Consider the following 21,691-nt stretch of genomic DNA (forward strand, 5'->3'; position numbering starts at 1 on the left):
TGAGGTTATTGTTTCTCTTCTCGTGTAATGAGAGAGTTTTTTCATAGCAAGTCAGGTTAAAAATTTTCTTAAGAACCTCCCCCCACCCCCAATTCCTGCTCTGAGGCCACCGCCCAGCCCAGCCACGGGGCCAATCGCAGCAGCCTCCTGTGGCCCTGGCACGAGCGGCCATCAGGTATTGTGGCTGCAGGGACTAAGGGTAAGTGAAGAGGTGAAGGCCGAACACTAACCAGAGTTTCCAGCAGAGCCCGTGCATCGTGGGGACTTGCACACCAGCGTCTCCTCCTCTACTGACTCAGAGTCTCCATCTGGAACACTTTCCGCTTAAGGCTTTTTATAAGTTTGACTCCAGCAGTGACAGGTATGTGTTGTTTTAAATCCACTAGCCATGCTCAAAAAAAAATATTCTTCATGTTTTAATTTTATACAATGGCTAGCAGGCACCTTAGTAACCAGCCAGAAATCAATTTCAACCACCATCAACCCCTAAACTACAGTACCAGGATGGCTGGCTAAGGAAAGGAAACGGACTGGCTGTAGTCTGACGTGTGCCCAGTACAAGGTGTCTGGCTGACTTTGTCCTAAATAAGGCTAACATTAGTGAACTAAGAACAGCGTCTCGTGGCGGCCAAGCCGGCCTTCAGGAGCACCCCTCCCCAATGCGCTGGCAAGAGCGCCCCACTTTCCGGTCCAGTTTCACCATTTTCATGATGGCTTCCTCTCGGCCATGGCCCATGTGGTCAAACGTACAGTCGTGCTGCTCGGGGAGGCGATGTAACATACAGAACACGTAACCTGCAGTAGTGGGAGAAGCAGAGAAGACAGACCGTTAGGTGTGGCCTCTGCCTACCCAGAACCCCAGCTCTCGCTCGGGTCCAGAGGGCGGGAGGGGCATCCCAGTGAGTGGACAATGGTCGTAGCAGGGTCTCTGGCTGCTGAAGAGTCTGTTACAACATCACCCCTTTAACAAGAGAGCCAGCACTTTGACGAACATGTTATTCCTCAGAACGTCCCAGGGGTACATCCGCCCCTGCGTTCAGTGCTGTTCCTGCCTGGACCTTGAAGGTGGAGCTCCAAGGCCACTGCTCTAGCGAGGCACCCCTACCTCCCTGAGATGAGTGGGCGCTAAGCACCCCCCACCAAGCAGGCAGGAAAGCACAGAGTTGCCAGCTCAGCACTGCCCAGGCTTGGACAAACCTCATACCTACAAGACACCTACCGTTCTAGGAGGCAGAAAGAGAGCAGGAATAATTATGGCTTAAATTACATTCTACCTCCTGTATAACTGAGTTTTGGGGGTGGAGGGTGTGATCAAACCGAAACTCACCCATGAATGGGAGCTCTCAAGGGAAAATGATTATGTCAAGTGCTGGAAAAGGTACTACATAAAGGAAAGAACAGAAATGTTGAGCTCCAATCGGCATCTCACAGAAGCCCACTTCACCTTCTAACTTCTGCTGGGCAGGAGGTTGAGGTCCCCATACTCAGGGCTTCCTGGCCTGAGTCCGAGGGAAAAAAGGATTGAGGAGAGCGGGTGGACAGCACACATCAAATCCCTCTGGCAGAAAACAATGAGAGGAGGCCCTCAGGGTGTCAGTGGAGAGGATCAGAGGACAAAGGGATGTGGCCCATTCCCTCTCCCCTCTGGTCAGTTTCTAGGAGGGGGGATGGGGAAGCCAGTAGGGGACAGCCTTCTGTCTGGCCCTCTTTTTCAGGAAGTGGGTAGATCTGGGCTGGCTCACCACCACCTCATCCCATCAGCTATAGGTGGTCACACCCCCAGGTCCCCTGAGCCTAGACCAGGTCCACAGGCCCTACCTGGAGCGAATCAGCATCCTTTCCTAAACCTCCTCTCCCTGTGCACTTGGGGCAGGCCTCCCACAGCAGCCCCACCAGGCCAATGCTGTCCTCACTCTTCAAGCAAATGGGAGACCGCAGCAGCCAGAGTGAATGGGCAGCCACCCCTTGCAAACTGTGATCATCCATCTCCCTGTCCTCAATTATTTTCAGACAACAGAGGTGAAGGCACTGATTTCAGAAGAACAGCAGAAGTTGAAGCAAAGACTGGCCATGATGGACAACTGCAAAAGCCTCAATGTTTAAAACCAGTTTCACCCAGAGAATATTCCTCAGCTGACACAGACCTGCTCTGATGCCTTGAGCTCATGTGGAGTATGGCACGTGCATGTGGCCCAGGGGCCTGAGCGACCAGGCTGAGCCTGGACTATCCATTGTGCGAGAAAATACATTATTAACTGCTTCCCAGGGAGAGCAGGGCAATACGTTTGATTCTAAATTGGGATTTGGTTTAAGGAAAAGAACAGAGATGAAATTTTTGTCTCCTGAGAAGCTGAGCTCTCACTTGGCCCAAAAGAAAAGTTAAGATTAATGAGGTTGAGTGTTGTATTTACTGGTAAGTTCATTACTTGAAGATATTGGATACAGTTGTCTTTCTCCTGAAGGATCTCACAGCAGAAGCGTGGATGGCCTCAATATGCATCCTCGACCTAATAAGCATAATCATCTTTCTGGAGCAGAGCCCATCTGGTTGGGGAGAACCTGCTCAGGTCAGGACTTGGGGTGGGGGGCACCAGCTGTATGGCGGCAGGAAGGGTGTGGAGACATTTTTGTCGCCAAGTCTGGACATAATACCTTCAGCATCTACAATAAGGGGTGCAAGGACCCCTGCTGCCCTTCCCTTGGATGATGCAGGAGAGGGCCCCAGGGTGCCTCCTCTCCTGATGAATGGGTTACCCCAGAAATGAACTCAGCCCTGGTTCGGCCTAACACCTCATTAGTCAAAGGCAGACTTGGGTGGAGGGGACAGGCTCCAGTCTCAGAGCCTCACTATGCTCCCTCACAACTCCGTGGGTGCATCTGTGAGCCCCATACTGTCTTGAAAAGGAAACAGGGCATATCAACCACAGAAACTCCTGGATATCCTCTCCACTCACCCAAGGATTCTCCATCCAGACAGAAACACCTTATTTCTCTACCCAAGTTCTATGTACCTCTGTCAGACACACAATGACTCTTGGCTTTGATTTTTGAAAGGTGAAAACCACTAAACAGGTAAATTTTGTAATTCACTGGAGAAAAGCCTCAGGCAAATTTTGGAAGGCTAACTTCCCAAGCTGCTGCACTGAGGTTATAAGATGGCATAAGTTAAGCTCAATTCCCTCTCCTGTCAGGGTCACTCACCAAGAGGAAGTTACGTGCTGGAACTCGTCCCAGATGCTCAGGAGGTATTATCTACTGACAGCAGCCAACTGGCTACATGCATTTCAGTGTCAGTAGCTGGGGAGGGCTGGGTGGAAGTGAGCATCGCAGGATGACTCGGGGGGAGGGGGTGAGTCTTTATCCTCTTTTCTTGGTACTCACAGATCTGTTTCCAGAACCCACTCAAGTGTCATGAACATTCAATTACTCTGACAGAATTCTGGAGACCAAGCTGGGTGTGGGGAGAGGTGAGTTCAGGCTGCTGGGGAAGTGATGAACACAGTTTTAAATCACAAGGGCACTTACAGCCACTATCCTGGCTAGGCCAGCCTCAACGCTTCCTCATGCCGTTTATTAGAAGTCAGGTGGGGCCTTTCCAGACAGGGTCAGCCAAGGCAGTGTCCAGAAGGAAAGAAAGCACAAAGGACACTGAACTGATCAGCTCAGCTGTGACATGGGTTTTGGTATCAAGGATATCATGCAGTTCTTCTCTTCCTGATTTTAAAGTTATATATCATCATCAGACTCATTCACCCATTCATGTACATACAATTCATATCTACACCCTCCTGATGACCCTATAGTTCAGCATCATGTAGTTTCAAAAACAATTTCAACATACTTCCATGTACAATAGCTCTATACATCTAGTGCTTTAGGGGGATAACATGACTGAAAGGATGCTGACCCCCTAAAAGAGAGGAAAACAGCTAAAGCAGAAGTTTTTGAAAATAATTCTAAATATGGTTTAACCTGAGCTCTTTCTCCTGCCATGTCACATGACTGCTGCCCCCGCTCCTGGGAGCCCTGGATCACTGATTTTCCATGAAATACTGGCCTAGGAGGAAGCCACAGAGATCTGTTAAGACTGTGGAGTTGTTTTCAGTAAATCTGCGCAAAATGACCAAGAACTTGTGTGAGCGTTTCTCTGCTTGCTGGCGCTGAAGAGCAATTTGGGGTGAGACTTTGATTAAAAAGGGAGGATGCAGAAGCAGCTCTATAAGCACTGTGCTCCACAGCCCACCATCCAGTCCCTCTCCACCTGCCACTGCCTAGCTCCTGACAGGCCATCTGGGTATAGGAAGAGAGAAAGGAGTCCCGACCACAGGTGCTACCACTCAGCCCCCAGCGAGCTGCGCTGCAAGGTCTCTGGAGGGTCCCTGGCAGCTACGTCCTCAGTTTGAAAAAATCTTCAACTAAGCAGGCAGCCTCAGGACGGGAGGAAGAGGATGCCTGCCCAGAGAGCCACCAGGGCCGAACCATGCAGGCTCCTCCCAGGTGCTGTGCCGCGGGCCAGAGCAGGACTTCCCCGACTGTCTATCAGAGACACAAGACTACGGCAGAAGACAAAAAATACAATTCAGGACCTATCTAAATAATCCTCTATCCCAACAGGATTCCCACATGAAGGAGAAACACAGGGGCAGCACTCAGGTCACTCTTACCCTGAACAGAGAGGCTGGGGGGACTCCTGTCGGAGGACAGACATCTCAGTGGCGGCCTCTCACAGGTATGAACGAGCACATCCAGACTCAGCCCTCCTGGTGTGGGGCCGGAACCTACGGCCCCAGTGAGCCACATGCCACCGAGACCTGAAGATGCCCAACATCTGACGGCCCTAAACCATACACACCCAGCAGAAAACTGATCTGAGGCTCATTCCTCCAAGATTCAAAGGTCTGTCTGACATGCGGGTTTCTAAAAATTCTCCTTTGGTAGGAACCAAACTTGTGACTTAACCTTTCAGCCTTTAAAGCTAACATCTGAAAGTCTTCCATTTTATTCCAATGTCCTCATCCACAGCTAAACCTCATTCCTGCTCACACAGAGAGGGGTGTGGCTATTTTGAGACAAAACGCCAGGACTGAGAACAGTCTGACAAATGCCATCACTAGGCAAAGATGATGCAGCACTGAACACCTTGCTGTAAGTGCTAAGAAAGATGTAATATTATCTCCTGTTTCACTCACTTGTTTACAAAAATCAATGGCAATCACCAAGAGAACACCCAAGGCCTAAGGAGAAAGGGTCTCTACCTCTCAGTAGTGCTGGCCAGCAGGGCCAGAGGGCAGCTGAACAGATAACTGGCCTCATCTGCCAGTTCCCTTCCCTCCACTTCTCCCCCACGAGGTCCGGCTACTGTGTTGAGAGTGAGGAAGGTGGGGAGGGGGATGGTGGGCTTAGGGAGGGAGCCAAACTTTCATCCTGCAGGCAGTAAAGCCCCCAGGCGAGCACTTCCCTCCAAACCCTGAGAACTGAGCAGGGGTTGGAACCTTTTGTTTTCCGTGAAATTTCCTAAGGGAGGCAAAGAAAGTGATGCCAAAATTCACAAGTCTGAGCCCTTGACATTTTTATTCAATCCCTGCCAGGCAGAAATGCTGCTTATTGGCTTTATCTTAGAGTAAGAAGTACCATTTAAAGTTGGCAAAACTGGGCAGCTCTGGATACTTATGGACTTTGATTAATTAAACATTTGTTTTCTTCCAAGACCCCCCCACTTGGAAGCTCTCCCAAAGTGGCCATTTTAGTGAAGCCTCAGACCAGGGCGGGCCTCAGCTCCAGCCGCTCGGGTGTTTTTACCTCACTTGCAAGAAATGTTTTACACTTTCTGGCTCGTTTGAATTTAAAATTGTCAAAGGTTCAAGAAGAACCTAAAAATACTGACAAGCCTCGGGGACTGAGGCACTGTAAAGTGATCCACGGGTGTGCAGCTTCAGGTGGCCGTGTGCGTGCCGTCTGCACAGACACATTTGTCCCCAGGTCCCTGCCCACCAGCAGCGAGGCCCAGGCACTGTGTGTCCTGGTAGCAGGAAGACGTGCATGGGCTGCAGAGGCATGTGGGCTCGAAACAGAGACCACCCAAGACCTCCCAAAGCTTCTTGAGAAACCAAGGTAATGGACCCTCCAAATCTCAACTCACCGATAGGTACCATTTGCTACCTAAAGTGTCTATTTCAAACATAAACAACAGTTATGCCTGACCGATCTGAAACGACCAGGCAAGCTCATTAGAAAAAAGAATCACGTTTTTCCAGCAAGGTAAAAGTTTCTTAAAGCTCAGGACAGCTAGCTGACCTAACAACTCATTTGTAAGTACATGTTGGGAACAGCAGGTAGCTGCAGGAAAGCTTGTTGGAAAGCATTAGCCATTTATATTCCCACCAGCAATCCCTGGATTACACCACATTCGCTGACCCAATGCCCAAGGCAGAATTTGTAGCACAGAAATGCATTAAAGGATCTTAATGCATTTTATTTCATCAGGCCCATGGTACAGGCAAAGCAGCTGCAGGTGTTGCGGGAACAGAATGCATCTGCTTTACATTCTCCTCCATCCCTGGCTTTGCACGGTGGAGGGAGGAGCATCACACTCCCAGAGACAGAACCGGATCCCGGCTCACTGAGTTGGCTGACAGACACAGTGCTCAGCTGGGCCGGATGGATGGACCTCTAGAGGTCAGCTGCCCAGGGAGCTAGAACCAAGGCCACAGTGAATTACCAAGCTGGGCATCTGTCTGTCTGCTTTCCAAAGGGAAGGAGAACTTGCAACTTAAAGAGCCCACTGTACTCAATAATTTAATAAAAACTACTAAACCATACTGAGACAGCTCTAAAACAGATGCAATCACTTGTTTCCCCCCAACTCAATTAAAATATCAGATACAAGGTAAACGCCAGAACAAAAGCAGTGTGACAGAAGCAAAGATACCCAAGCCTGTGCAAAGAGCTCCTGAGGCAGCTGTGTGCAGGCAGCGTAGGCTCTGGGGGAAGCAGTCAGCAGCGAGGAGACGCGCTGGGTCACAGTCCAGCTAATGAAGCTCCTGACACAGTGTGTACGTATGTCAGTTCACAAGAACAGGACATTCACCACTCTTGGTAGCCTTTATTATTGTCTCTTCAGACAGCCCAGTTCCTGCAAAAACTCTGACCGCTTTCCCCTCTTCTGTGAGGAATCCCTGGAATGTTTCCTTCCGTCACCCATATCGGCAGCCTCACCTTACCTGACACTCGAAGAACAAACCTCCACTCTTGCCTCCACCTAGGAAAAACCTTTTGCCACCAGGAGGTGGGAGGTCGGGGTGGGCTGGGCCTGGGGGACAGGGTGCCCGTATCTGATGGATCCTGCACCGATGGATCCTGCACCATCAGCTCTGACTTGGGAGAGCCCTCCCCCTAGCAAGCTTGTTAACCCGTCGGTACACAAGAAGGGGGCTGAATGTAGACTCATGTGATGTTTTATCTAGAGATGAACATACATTTAAAAACTAAGGGAAAATGGCTCAAGGCAGTTTCTGCCACAGGAATAATGACTTGCTCTTTCAAACATCATTTCGCTTCAGTAGCTGAAAGCAGGCAGCGTTAGCCTCTTGGTACCTGGGGCAGTTTTTAGGATCCAAAGAACCCTAGGAGGTGCCTGCACTCCTGGTCTCCTCTCCCCCACCCCAGCCTCTCTGGGGCCTCAGGAGAATGTGAGGTCCTGGTAGGAAACTTTCTGTTTTGGTGGTGACCTTATCCTCTTCTCAGCAGGCTCCTGATTTGTTGGCTTTCTCTTTCAACATTTCCTTGTCCTTTAAAAGATTATCTCCTCAAACAGAGAGGTCTCCTAGAAAACCAGTTCCAAAGCTGCAAGTCATCCTGCCCAAGAGCTGCTGCCACGGGCGAGGCCAGGGCCCTTGAGAGCAGCTCAGGGGCCAGGCTCCCGGCGCACGGCTCGCCGCAGAACTGCGGCCGGTGCAGCCACCCGTGAAGGCTAACCTGGCCAGAGCCAGTTCATCCAACTCGCAGAATGCCCAAGTGGCAATGCCGCTGGGGGCATCACACTGCAAATGCTATGCGTCTCTCTCCAGAACAACACTTGGAAAATACCTGCCCCATTTTTCTCCGCTGACCTTTCAATCTACATGCTGGAGTCACAGGCGAGGACGAAGACGATAGCCCAGAGTTGGGAGAGACCCCTGGCTTAGTCCCACCCCTGCTGCTATGGCATGGGCCTGCAGGGAATCTCAAGTTCTCTTTCTGGATGATCCAATGAGGAGCTTCTGGTTTGGAACCTACGTACTGGATGCACATTCCCTTGGCACTGCTTTGACAGCTATGTGACTGCTGGAAAGCCATTTAGCCTTTCAGACCTTCAGGTGTGTCTCCTATAAACAGATTTACAGGCATCAGCGGCTAGAGCAGGTGAAGCCTCAACTCAAGGAAGGTTGGTTGTTACCGGAACAGCTCTCTGGGCTGCTGACACTCCTCTCACCTTACACAGTACAACTGACTCCCCGGCTGCAAGGCTGCCCTCCCCTCCCCTGCTGCTCCCTTTTCACCTCAGTCTAGATTCTGCTTCCCTTCTCTTTTGAGAAACCGCTAGTGACAAAGAAGGGACATGGAAATCTTCCTCTAAATGTGTGATGCACATGTCTCCTCTGCCCTCTCCACAAACCTCCGTGCAGACTGTAAATGCATGGTAAGTGACAAGCTCAGTAAAGATTCTGTTGAAGATATGCTAATTTTAGAGAAACCTGATTTAAATATATCAAGACTACACAGGGCAGCCTGGAAAGTACTCAGTGGTTAGGGACCCCATAAAAGGGACATGGAAACTTTCCAAGGACAGCAGATAGCAACTTCTTTGCTCCTGTGGGGGCTCCTCCACAGGTACAGTTGAGGATTCTGCAAGCTTCTCTCCTAAGCAGAGGCAGCGTGTGTGCGTTTCCAAGTTTGGTCACGTACTGACCGCATGTTGAAAAGCCCTATTTCCCTGAGACTGTCGGGCTGGGAGCTACCATGAAAGGATGAGCAGAAAAAGGAATAGGCCGGAGACGTTCTGCAAACACTCTGTTTTCATCCAAACTGTGCAGCATCACGTGCACTTGTTTTATGTGCTTCTTTCAAGAATGAAAAGTCTCTCTACATGCTTTCCATTTTCACCACAGTAACTCAAAAAGGTCGTTCTGAGGACCTTAAGCGTACAAGCATGCTTTTCTCTATTTTCACAAATTTGAGCTTTAAGGTCCCAGGTCCCATGACATCAGCTGTCCACTGTGGTGTGTGGAGCAGGGGGGTGAGATGGGAGGGAGGGAAGCCCTGAGAAGCTGACTTCTTGATGCTTAGTTTAAAGTTGGTTAAACACACCTCCCCTGGAGGGAAAGGGGCTTATTCAGTGGCAGAGGAGTGTTTTAGCTGCAGACATGAGTTCAAATTTGAAGTGAGACTATGAACTATATATATAGTTAAAACCCTCCCTGAATGGACAGCCCACTCTAGGATTCTAGAGACTTCCTGTCTGGGGGGGGGGGGCTGACCTCACAGCCCAGTTCCACTTCACTTGGGGTGTGAGTGGAGAGGAGGCTGAGACCTGAGGGCTTCACCAACGTTACAGTCTGGGTATTAAAAAAGACCTCATGAATGGAGCCCAGACACTTCTAAATCCAGTGGGCCCTCTGCAGTTCTCACTGACAGCATCAGGGCCAGCTGACCGACCAACTCTGTGATATCCTGTTTTCTTCGTCTCCCTTCTCTTTCTCTGATAGCCCATCATCGACTGTCCTTTAAGTATTAGGATTATTCAGTGCTGCACCTTGTTTTTGTCTCACCCCACATATTCTCTCAAGGTTTAAAATTCTAACTATATATACTAACAACTCTGAAATCTCTGTCTTCGCCCCAGACCTCTCTTTGGAGCTCCATGCTGCTGTATCCAATTGTCTATTTAGTATCTTGAAAACCTCAAACTTAAGCTGTCCAAAAAAGAATACCTGCTATTTCTCCACAAACCTGCTTCTCCTCCAGTGTCCCACACGCTAGGAAAACAGGGCCACCATGCAGCCAGGGGCTCACAACACAAGCTCATAGTCGTCCTTGGTAGCTTCCTCATTCTTCACATTCAATTACCAAGCCCTGTGGATCATGTTTTACAAATCAAATCCATTCTCTTCTTTCCATCTACACTGCCCCCACCTAGTCAAAGCCACCAGTGTCCCAGGCTGAGGCTACTGCAACAGCCGCCTTCCTCTAGGTGACCCCACATGAAATCCATCTTCCTCACAGCAGCCGAGGTGATTCCATCCCCCTGACCTGTGATAACTGCACTCCTTCATTTAAACTCTTGAATGGTTCCCTGAGAATTACAATAAAGTCCACCATCTCAACATGCTCCTGTCCCGCTGCCTCTTGTGCTCTTCCTGCCATTCACCCCATGTACTCCATGATCTAGACGCACTCTCCTGACTGAAGTCTTGCTTCTTATGGCCTCAGTTTCATGGCATCCTGGACTCCTCCTTCAAACACCAGTCACAATTATAATTACAGGGTCATTTGTGTAATTTTTCACTTAACTTGTTTCCCTGAAGAGATTTCATGAAAGCAAAAACCCTGCTTCTGTAACTATCAAACCTCTCCTATGCCTAGAACAGTGCACAGCTCACTCAAAGTCTAGTTACAAACAGACTATGTTCTCCACTAACCCAAACAGATCCAGGCTCCCCAATGTTCAGATAGCAGGACTATTTACAATAAATAGCCAAGTGGGTGTGTGTGTGTACACGTACACACATAGGACTATTACTCAGCCATAAAAAAGAATGAAATATTGCCATTTGCAGCAACATGGATGGACCTAGAGATTATCACATTAAGTGAAGTAAGTCAGACAGAAAAACTCATATGCTATCACTTATATGTGGAATCTAAAAATTACAAATGAATCTATATACAACAAAGACTCACAGACATAGAAAACAAACTTACGGTTATCAAAGGAGAAAGTGCGGGCAGGGAGAAACTCAGAGTGTGGGATTAACAGATACAAACTATTATACATAAAATCAATAAGCAACAAGGATTTACTGTATAGCACAGGAAACTATATTTGGTATCTTGCAATAACCTATAATGGGAAATAATCTGAAATAAATTTAATCAATCAATCATTCAATCTGAATCACACTGCTGTATATCTGAAACTAACACAATGTTGTAAATCAACTATACCTCAATAAAATAAAAAAAAATTGGCTATGTTCTCTGAACCTTAAGGGACAAGTAAACACCAGTAAGAGCTCACGTGGCCAGAGCCAGTGCTGTCATCTGAACCTCACATTTGTCTACTTTTCCCTGTATCCTGAAGTACTTCCCTCTCATCAATCCATACTTCCTTCCTTCCTTTGTTTTTAAGGATAAATGACCTAAGATGTACTTTTTCATATTTGTTAATTAATTCTTCTTTTAATAGACAATACATGAATATAACAGAAGTTCAGTTTCTATAAAATAATATTCAGCAAAAAGTAAGTCTCCCACCCCATGCTCTCAGTCACCTCCCCAGAGGCAAAGCAACCACCACTACCAGTTCTTACGTATTGTTGAGATTCTGTGCATATACAGACATTTATGTTTATCTCCCAGAAGGCTATTTTTAAAACGTAAATCAGATCTTGTTGCTCCTTTGATTAAAACCCTTCAGTGGCCTCCCACTACATCAGAATAAAACTCTAACTCCTTGCAAAGGCCTCCAAGCCCCATGTGGTCCCTGCCTGCCTCTCTGCTCTCCTTGTGCACTGTGATCTGACCACACCGGCCACCCTTCTGGTCCTCAGATGTGCCCCGGTTTGTTCCTGTCCCCGGGGCCGCTGGTGTTCTCTGCGACTGCTAGGACACCTTTTTCCTAGCTCTCTGAATGAATGGCTGGCTCTCCCAGCTTTGGTCTCAGTTCAGTTTTCACCTCCTCCCCGGTGCTGGCCTCCCACCCCTCATTCTCTGCCAGTCTATTACATCATGGCACCTACTCTGATCAGAAAGCATCTTGTTTATCTGTTCCCTCATTTACTGCATCTCTCCCACAAAGAATAAAAGCACCACAAGGTTGGGGACTTGGTCAGTTTTATTCCCTGCTGTTCCTCTGGAACTCAATAAAGATTAGTAAGTAGAATGAATAAGTAATTTGAGTCCACATTTTACTCAAAGAAAACTACTTCTACAAATAAAAGAGTGTTCACTGTTGGTAATTATGCCCCTCACCCCCACTCCCGGAGAGGACCACCACCACACAGTCTACTTCCAACTACCTGGATGAACAGGGGTACAGCGAGCACAATCTAAAAGCTATTACTGTCTGGCTTTGGATATACTCCTTTCTTTTTTTTTTTCTTCACAGTCACAGGTTTACTTTCCTAATACGCTTTTCTATTGCCATTATTAATATGAGCCTGCATTCACTGAGCTCAATCTGAGAGACAACCCAGAAATGTCCAAGATGGCATTAGATCCTCTCTTGGAATTAAACTTTGCTGTAAACTCATGATCACAAATGAGCTGAGTACAGATAATGAAGAACTGAGCATAATCACACAGGTTCCCACTGACATTCATTTTCTACTCTACCCTAGTATTTTGGTCAATTACTCCAGATTCTGAGGAAAATTAATCCTGGGGTAACAATTCAACAGTTCAGGGCAATTTAACTGATGCAACAGAATTAACACAAAGTTGCCCCTTTAATTGGAAAGCTGGAACTCTCCCCTTCGTGGGTGAACCTGTAACTCTGCAGTCAGGGCACAGCTCTACAGAGCACATGTCATCCTGTGCATGAATCACAAGGACACACAAACCCCATCGCATGCTGACAGGAGCCCAGAGAAGGGCATGTGAGCGTGTGGAGAGCAGTGCCTGCTGCTGCACGGCAGCTGTCCTCAATCCAGGGAGGAAGAGGCCTGCTCAGCTCCTCAGGGAGCAGACGGGCTGCCGCTAGACTAAGCCTCCTTGACCCACAGGCAGCATCTTCAACAGCCGCAGCCACACCTGCCGCTTCTCACCCTACACCCCAAGAACAGCCCATCTCCTGCATCACAAGCACTACCTTGGCCAATACATAACAGAAAACTTGGCCAGAGGAGAGCACCTGACACCTGTGTGGAACACTTCCCCCAGCTCCCCTGCAGCCCCAGAGTACTTTCTAGAGGACTCCCTGGAACAGGGCCTGGCTGCCTGCTGTGGAAGACAGCCATGGGGGCGGAGGTCCCCAAAGCCCAGTGTCATCTGTCCCAGGCATCCACCAGGCTCTGTACATTTTACATGTAGAGCAGTTGGTGAGGTACCCAAAGCAAAGAGGGGCAATTCTTGTTACTCCCTCTTTCCAGCTGTGTCCCAGGCACTGTGTTGAGGTAGAGAATAGACAGTTCAGTGGCCCTACCTCTCAGCTTCACAGGTGACAACACAGAAAGAGAACACCTTTCAAACTGCAGGAGGGAGTAAGACGTGGACCCTCCCAAGCTCACAGCACCCCTGAGTAAATGCCGCACTCCCCAACCCAGCCACACCCCCATTTCTGCTCTCTTCTCATTTCTTTACATTTCTAAGCCTTTCTCTACTTTGTTTCCTTCCTCTTTCTCTCCAACACCTTTTCTTTTTTTCTTTTTTGTGCCTCAGTAACTGTGGCTGCCTTAACTCCTGCCCTGCAAGCAGAGGGCATTTCCCGGACTGCAGGCTGGAGGCAGGCCGAGTTTGTGGTGCTGAGTATCCACACCAAGCAGCCTCCATGCTGCAGCCCTCGTCTGTCCGCAAGGCCCACAGGAGACGTCATCATTCCTACTGAGCTCTGCCTAGCCCCAAACAGGGATGGGAATAGTCTGCACAAACAAGGAGATGTGGAAAGGTGAGCAATTTCCTAGAGAAGCCAGCTGGTCCAGTGACTCCAGGCACTTTTCCAGTACATTACCGGGCAGACTCATCCACACCCTCTTCAGTCTGTGGCCTCTGAACTCTGCTCCAGTACCTCCTGGTCAGTCTTGACTCCCCAACGTCTGCAGTGTGACAGCTCCTTTCCCACCAGTGCTCATTCCTGCCTCACCAGCACTGGTTTCTTTTGAGTCTCTGGGTCTCGTGCCCTTCGTGGGTCCTGTCCCAGGGACCCAGCTCCTTGGCGTCATGACTTTGAGACTCAGAGGCTGAACAGTTCTGACAACGACAGGCCCTGTGTGAGAGCCAATAACCCCTGAACACCGTCCTGGGGCCCCAGTCAGTCAGCGGCCTTCTCCATATCTGCCTTCTAAAAGGCGGCAGCGCCCCCTAAATCCCCAAATCCAAGTTCTCTTCTGGTAACACCGGCTATAAAATCAACCAACACTGCAGAGCTGTGTTGCTACTTGTCACAGTCCTGTTTTAGGCTCACTGTCGGCAACAAGGAAGCAAACTTGAAGTGGGAACGCCTGTCCCAGAGCCCGCATCTCCAGGGCCCAGGACTTGAGGAGTAAGGACTATCATGCGATCTTACCAGAACTTGGGTCTGCTTAGGTAAAAGCACTCTCCAGAGGCAGAAACAAACTTCACCGATATTGATCTCTTCAGAGGAAAGGTGCTGTAGAAATCTCATCTAATAAATAAGGGATTCAAGCTCCAGTGCTGGGCTGTTAGTCCAGGAAGGGAAAGAAGCCATCAGGCGCAAGGAGTCGAAAGTGTTTACTGGTCATCTGCGCACTGTTTATTTTACAGAGCTCTATTCTAGGGGCTGGGTGGAGGAGAAGGAAAAAAATGAAGTCACTAGTTCCTGCCTTTAAAGACAGCTGGAGACACTCACAGAGGAAGACAGCTGAAGGACACAAGAAGCAAAGCAAGAAATCAACTGCAAATAAAATCAATGCAATCCAGCTCTCTGTAATAAACCGGGGGCACTGGGGAGAGGTCAACTGCATCAGGTATCCTGGAGGAGGTAAGTTTTCAAGGAAAATGAGGGCATGAATTAGCACTCAGGAGAAAATGGAATTAAGTGCCACTGCGTCTCAGATTACCCAGGCGCAGTGGGGGACAAAAAGGTGGCAATGCCATGGACCCTGTCCTCCAGAAGCATCGCATCTAGATGGAGTGACAAGTGGCACATGGATCAGTGCACTGGGATGACTAACACTGTCTCAAGTGGTCACCACACAGATTTTTACCATTCAGTGTTCAACAGAAAGCATCGCTGAGATGCAGAAGTGCTTAAGGAATGGCTGAGATCCATATATGGCTGAAAAAAGAGACAACTCATGCTGCAGTCATCTCTTCACTGTTTAGGGCACCCCACGGGCCAGTCTGGGGACATAAAAAAGTGGTGGGAGTCTAGAAGCTCAACACACCTAGGTTCAAGTACCAGGTGCTTCCTTAATATTTGAGTTACTAACTTCAAAGCTTGAGTTTCACCTCTGTAAAAATAGAGTACCATTTGTCCAACAACGCTTTTATAAGGGTCAAATGATACAACACAGCCGCAGGCATCCAGTACATAGCAGGCGCTCAATAAAGCCGTTCTTTTTTCTTTAACCAGAGGATCACAACTGCAATGGTACAGGGCTCACCAGTTCATTCGTTGACGCAACAAACAGTGCACACCAGGTACTGCAGTAGCTGCTGAGAGCCACAAAGAACAAAATATGGTCTCTGCCCTCCAGTGCCTGTGGTCTGGGAGGAGGGACAGACATTAGGACAGACAATTTCAGTATGTTCTGAGAACTACAGCAGCAGAGGCTAACCATAGACTCCACAGAAGAGAAGACTCTGAGCAGTCCCAGAAGATTAGCAGGTGAAAGGTTTTGTTTAAAAAGACACCCAGATTTTGTGAGGGCCTCTGACGAGGACACCAATGGAGACAAACCCTGAGCCCAGTCTGGCGTTCCTGTGCCCTACCCTGTCCTCGATGTCCCCACACCAGTTTTTTAGTCCCTGTGAATGGACTTCCTACTGAAGGAACTGAAGTGCTGGAAAGCAAAAGCCACCACGTTCAAACATCTGCAGAGACAGCTGGCAGGAGAGGCAGATGATTTGTGACAGGTCTCTCCAAGGGCAAAGTGAGGAGAACCAGGACATGTTACATATGGAGGCTAGTTTCAGTTCAATGGAAGAAGCACCTACTCAGTCTACGCTGCCTGCGACAAGACATGCCACACTCCCTCCAGGCTGGACTGCCTGTCCGGACACTGCTGACGAGCTTTCTGTCAGTTCAGGGGCCGGACCAGCACCATTCAGATAACTTCTAAGTCACTTAAGTGCTTGAATTCTGTGTCAGAGAGTGACAGGTTTGTTAGGCAGGAATGAGAGAGTGGTGTGGTTATACACAGTAGGCCTGTGACCCGGTAGTCTCTGTGACCTCCCAAGAGCCCCTCTTAATTATCGCAAGATGAATCACAGGTTTTATTTATGCAAATACACCCAACCCCAAAGTCGAGTATTTAATTAAACTGTAAGCATGTCAAATAATTTTAATTAGACCAAGAAAGCAACACAACTCTGATAGCATATATCTCTTGCCTGACTTTTCCCCCTCAACCAATGAAAATTCAAGGTAGATAAAAATATATAAAAATAAATAATGCTAAGGTTTTCTATCTAAAATGTATTACTTCAGCCAATTATTCCACCAGGAAACCCTCAGGTTGCACATGTACCCTGGTGTCAAGAATTTACATAGAGACTGGCCCAGATCTTCTCCCAGTCACCTGTTTGGGCCTGCTTTCCAACACTACCACAAAAGGGCTTTCCCCCTGAGAAATCAGCAGGGTCACTGGAACACCACATTTCTTTGACTTCTAATTTTTTGTCTTAAGCTATCAGTCAACACTGACAGGGTATAGGCCACATCCTCTAACAGGGGCTATGGGAAGCTACAGAACACATGATCCTGGTTTCTGAGGATTTTAGAGTCTAGCAGGAGACAGGAGACCAGTGGAGGAAGGCATGTGTTAAACACTCAGAAGATGTAAATCTCTAAGTGAAAGAGAATGGAGTCACTTAGATCTGATACAAAATCTCTATGATATGGATGACTTTATTGGGAATTTTTAGTAATTCTATTTCGTCATTAAATTCCTTTTGCATTTCCTATGAAGAAATGAGCATTAAGTATATAGGCAATATATCAAACTTCAGGGTACATCAGACTTGCCTGAGCATTTTTACTTTCCAAAGAAGCACCCCCGTCTACCCAGGGACTCTGAAGTGCTGGTCTTTTTGAGAAGCACTGCTCAAGAAGGAGTCACATAAGCAGTAGGAAGGCAGTGTCTAGTAGCAGATACTTGCACACTATGTACTGATCATGAATTAGTTTTAACTACATACATTAAAGGATCCATAAAGGACACTGCTTTAGCAGTATTTTGTGAACAATTTGTTATCAATTTTGAAAGAAAAACAATCTTAATCCTATTATTTTGATTAAATGCTAAATACTTTATTTTTTTTACCACAACTGGTCTAATCTGATGGCATTTCCCTGTGAAGTGTTCATACAAGAGTCCCATGTCCTGAACAAGGTTTTGGAGGCTGAACTAAGAAAAGCTTAAAAGATTCAGGTGTGTTAATTTGAAGGAAAGACCAAGAAATTTTCTGGATACCTCAGAATAGAGAAGCTGCATGATGGAACAGATGTCCATGGAGGGATGGGCAGGAATAAGTGATAAGAAGTTGTAGTTAGTGGGGCTGAAAGCTATGCTGAAGGGAGGGGGCACTGGGCACTGCTGTGAGCAGCCGTGTGGGTCAGAAACTCTTCAACAGTCCTTGAGTTTCAGACCAAAGACTGCATGACATACCAATATTTAGCACACTGGTGTGATATAAGGCTCATAGCAACCTTTCTAGTCTTAGTTTCCTCATTTATTTAAAAAAAAAAAGAATGGGGGTTGGACTAAATGGTTGCCAAGGCTCCTTCTAATCCTGGTGGTATGTGATTCTATGACATATCTACCCACAAAGTTTTTGTGAGTTTGTACTGTGGTAAGAGCATTTAATTCAAACAAGGCATTTCAAACATAGCTCACTGTGGTTTACTTTTACCACCTTGAGTGAGAATAACCAGAACAGCATCCTGGGTGTCTTGTTATGATACTGGTTTGGGAAAAAGGCGTGCCCTCAGGTCACAGGCTCTCTGCACTACAGCTAGACAGCACATTACATATGACTGTGAACAGAGGGACAGGCTTCAGCTGTAAACACGGGATGGCAAAACTCCTTACAGCACAGCTTTGTTGACCTTTTACAGAGGCCACAAGGTGGCTCATCACCGGCTCTATCATCTGTTTTGGGAGACTGTATCTGAACATTTCCTGCGTCTTCTACAATGTATTCCACAGGTAACAACTATTAAAATTTATTGGGGTTAGGGGACAGATATGACAAATCTACAGCTACATCATACTTAACAGTAAAAGACTGAATTCTTTCTACCTAAGATCAAGGAAAAGGCAAGGAGGTCCATTCTCAACACTTCCATTCAACATTATGCTAGAGATCCTAGCCAGTGCAATAATACAAGAAAAAGAAGTAGCAGGCATATAGATCAGAAGGAGTAAAACTGTCCTTATTTGCAGATGACATGATCATAGATGTAGGAAACCCTAAAGAATCTATAACAAATAAATAAATTTAGTAAGGCTGCACAATAAAAGACCATATACAAAAACTGACTGCATTTTGAAGTGGCAGCAAAGAACAATCTGAAAATAAAATTTTAAAATTTTATTCACAATAGCATCAAAAAATTAAAATACTTAGGAATAAATTTAACAAAAGATGTATACTGAAAAATATAAAACATTGCTGTAAAATTTAAGAATAATTAAATGGAGGGACATATATTCATGGTTTAGAAATATTATTAAAATGGCAATTCTGTAAATCTTTTAAAAATGAGCAAAATATGTGAAGTATAAACAGACTCTTCAGAAAAGAAGATACATGAGTGGCCAAAAGGCATATGAATACAATGCTTAACATCACTGGTCATTAGAGAAAAGCTAACTAACACACCATAGTATAAGATAGTACCACACAACCACTAGAATAACTAATGTTAGAAAGAATGACAATACTAAATGTTGGCAAATCCTGGAGAAACTGGAAGCCTAATACACTGCTGGTGGGATTTTCTTAAAATGTTAATGACCATTCAACCTGGCAATTTCACCTCTATGTATTTACCCAAGAAATTGAAACATTATGTCCACACAAAGATTTCTGCATGAATATTTATAGCAGCTCTACTCATAATATCCCCAAAATGGCAACAACCCAAATATACGCCAACTGATAAATTGGATAAACAAACGTGGTGGTATCCCTACAATGAAATACTACTTAACGTTAAAGAGGAATGAACTACTGACACGTAAAAACATAGATAAATCTCAAAAACAACATGCTATGTAGACATATGAGACTACATACATACTGTATGAATTCACTGATGTTAAAATTCTAGAAAAGGCAAAAAAATTCTATCAGCAGAAGCAGGTCAGTGGTTGCCTAGAACTAGGGTAGGAGAATGTAGGGACTGACTGAAAAGGGGGCATATGGGAGCTTTCTGGGGTGATGGAAGTATTCTAAAATTTGAATTTGGTGATGGCCACACAACTTAAAAGTTACTAAAACTCACTGAATAAAACAGGTAAATTTTATGGTATGTAAATTATACATTTAAAAAATCTGTAAAACACATACATACATACCCCTTGCTGGGCAAAGAATTAACTGAAATTATTTACTCTTAGAATTAAACCAAAAAATTTCATTTCCTTTTGTAATAAGCCATTTTTTTCCCTCTCTATAAAGTAGTATTCTAATCTATAAAGTAGTATTCTAAACAGGGTAATCTAGCCAAATAGTCCTAATAAAATTATTGTGCTGGGATTTTTTAGGGCAATGAAATTATCCTGTATGATACTATAGTGGTGGCTACATGTCATATGCATTTGTCAAAACCCATAGAATGTACATCAAGAGTGAGCCCTAATGTAAACTATGGACTTAGGTTGCTAATAACGTGCCCATGTTGCTTCACTGATTGTACCAAACATGCCACACTGATGAGGGATGTTAAGGGTAGGAGAGTATGTATGTGTGGGCGGGGAGGGCTATGTGTGAACTCTGTATTTTCTGCTCAATTCTGCTGTGAACCTGAAACTGCTCTTAAAAAAAAAATAAAGTCGATCAAAAAAATTTTTATTGTGCTGCTGTTAAGACTGGACTATAAGACTGGACTATAGCAGTAGCTGCAATGTGCTATCCAGATGGAAAACGTGTCACTTCATGGGACAAGGCTCTGCTGCTTCACTTGTCAGGAGGGTATGAATGGGGACGTAACACAGGCTTCAGCAAATGTGCTCTCCCCATTTTGTCTTTTAAAAGCTTGGTCTTTTGATGCTCCATCGCTAGGGAAGGGAGCTTTTCATGTTTCCAGTCTCCCTCTCTAGCCTGACAAGTGTATGGGACATGGTGATCTAATTTAGGGCTAAATGTATGGAGCTGGAGTTCAGTAAAGATTTGATTTGTTTTGCTCTGATACCTCAACCTACAATTTAGAGGAGGAGCAGAGAGACTAATCTGTTTGGTTTTAGACCAGAACTCTTATACATTACAGACTAAACGGGGAATATAGATAGCATACTGTTTTTAGGTAAAAGTACACTGAAAGTGGAAGGAAGAGAGTAGTAAAGGGAGTAAACTTTCTCAGAATCTGCCGCAAGATTTCCAATTACTCTTAGCTCTCACACATACAGTAACTCTCACTGAAGGTTTCTGTTTTTGTTTTTGGAAGGGTGGGCAGACACGCTCTCTTGAGCTGTAGGGTAACATACACCCCGCTGCTGCCTTAGAAGTGCTGGGAAACTTCAGCCTTTCACTGCCAGACTCAGCAGAAAAACGAGGAGCTCCTAGGGGGCTGGGCTCTTGGTCACCACACTCTCTATGTCGTACATGGCAGAGAGGGACTCTCCACTCAACGGCAGTAACGATAACTCTTAACCAGCTAAACCAATTTGTTATGATAAAGGACCAGAGTGTTTCCCTGGATGGCAGGGTTTTCAGACAGATCCAGGCTAGAACTCTGTATACAGAATAAAGCCTTTTATAGGAATATTCGCCTTCTTTGAGACACAGGACAGAATGCCAAATGTTCCTAACAGGTTTAAATCACACTTGGAAGAGAGTTAAAATAAAGGCCTACACATGAGCTTATCTGTGGTGGTTTCTGATATTGGCAAGATGGACCGGCCTAGTAGTTTCACGTCACCTACACACTTCATAATCACCAAGGCTCCCAGCTCACTCGATCTCAGGGCATCACTATTCATTCACTGTGCAGCACCCTGTAGTGGCAGGGATGGCTTTGACACATACATTCCTTTTCACTTAATGAATCAGTTCACATCCTTCCTAGATGACTCCTCTAAAAAGATTCAACAGCCTTCTGGGCTTTCCTGTGTGCTTAATTTAAAAAAAAAAAATCAAATTAGATGGTGTTGACCATACTCAAAATCAATGATAGCTTTTCATTGCAAACCAATGTCCAAATCCTACAGCCTGAAATCTGGACTCCCTTTCTAGCATTCTCTCCTCACTCAACCCCAAGGCTCCATCAGGCTGCACAGAGGTCACCTTCAGAACACCAGCTTGGTCCAAGCATTCTGCACATTCAAGCCCCACTCTTCCTTTAATGCTCCATTGTGGAAGCCTGTCCAGA

At 46.3% G+C, this 21,691-nt stretch overlaps 1 protein-coding gene across 2 annotated transcripts in view; it reads right to left on the bottom strand.

Annotated features, from left to right (window-relative positions):
* Positions 1-403: 403 nt before the first annotated feature.
* The window catches only part of ZFAND3 (zinc finger AN1-type containing 3), a 281,182-nt gene continuing 259,894 nt past the window's right edge, over positions 404-21,691 (bottom strand). For both annotated transcript variants that reach the window (XM_072945108.1, XM_072945107.1), the window contains one exon: positions 404-795. In XM_072945108.1, the coding sequence (XP_072801209.1) occupies positions 641-795 (155 nt within the window). In that variant the 3' untranslated portion in view covers positions 404-640. The remainder of the gene's footprint in view (positions 796-21,691) is intronic.

The sequence above is a fragment of the Vicugna pacos genome, chromosome 20, assembly GCF_048564905.1.
Source record: "Vicugna pacos chromosome 20, VicPac4, whole genome shotgun sequence".
Taxonomy (NCBI): domain Eukaryota; kingdom Metazoa; phylum Chordata; class Mammalia; order Artiodactyla; family Camelidae; genus Vicugna; species Vicugna pacos.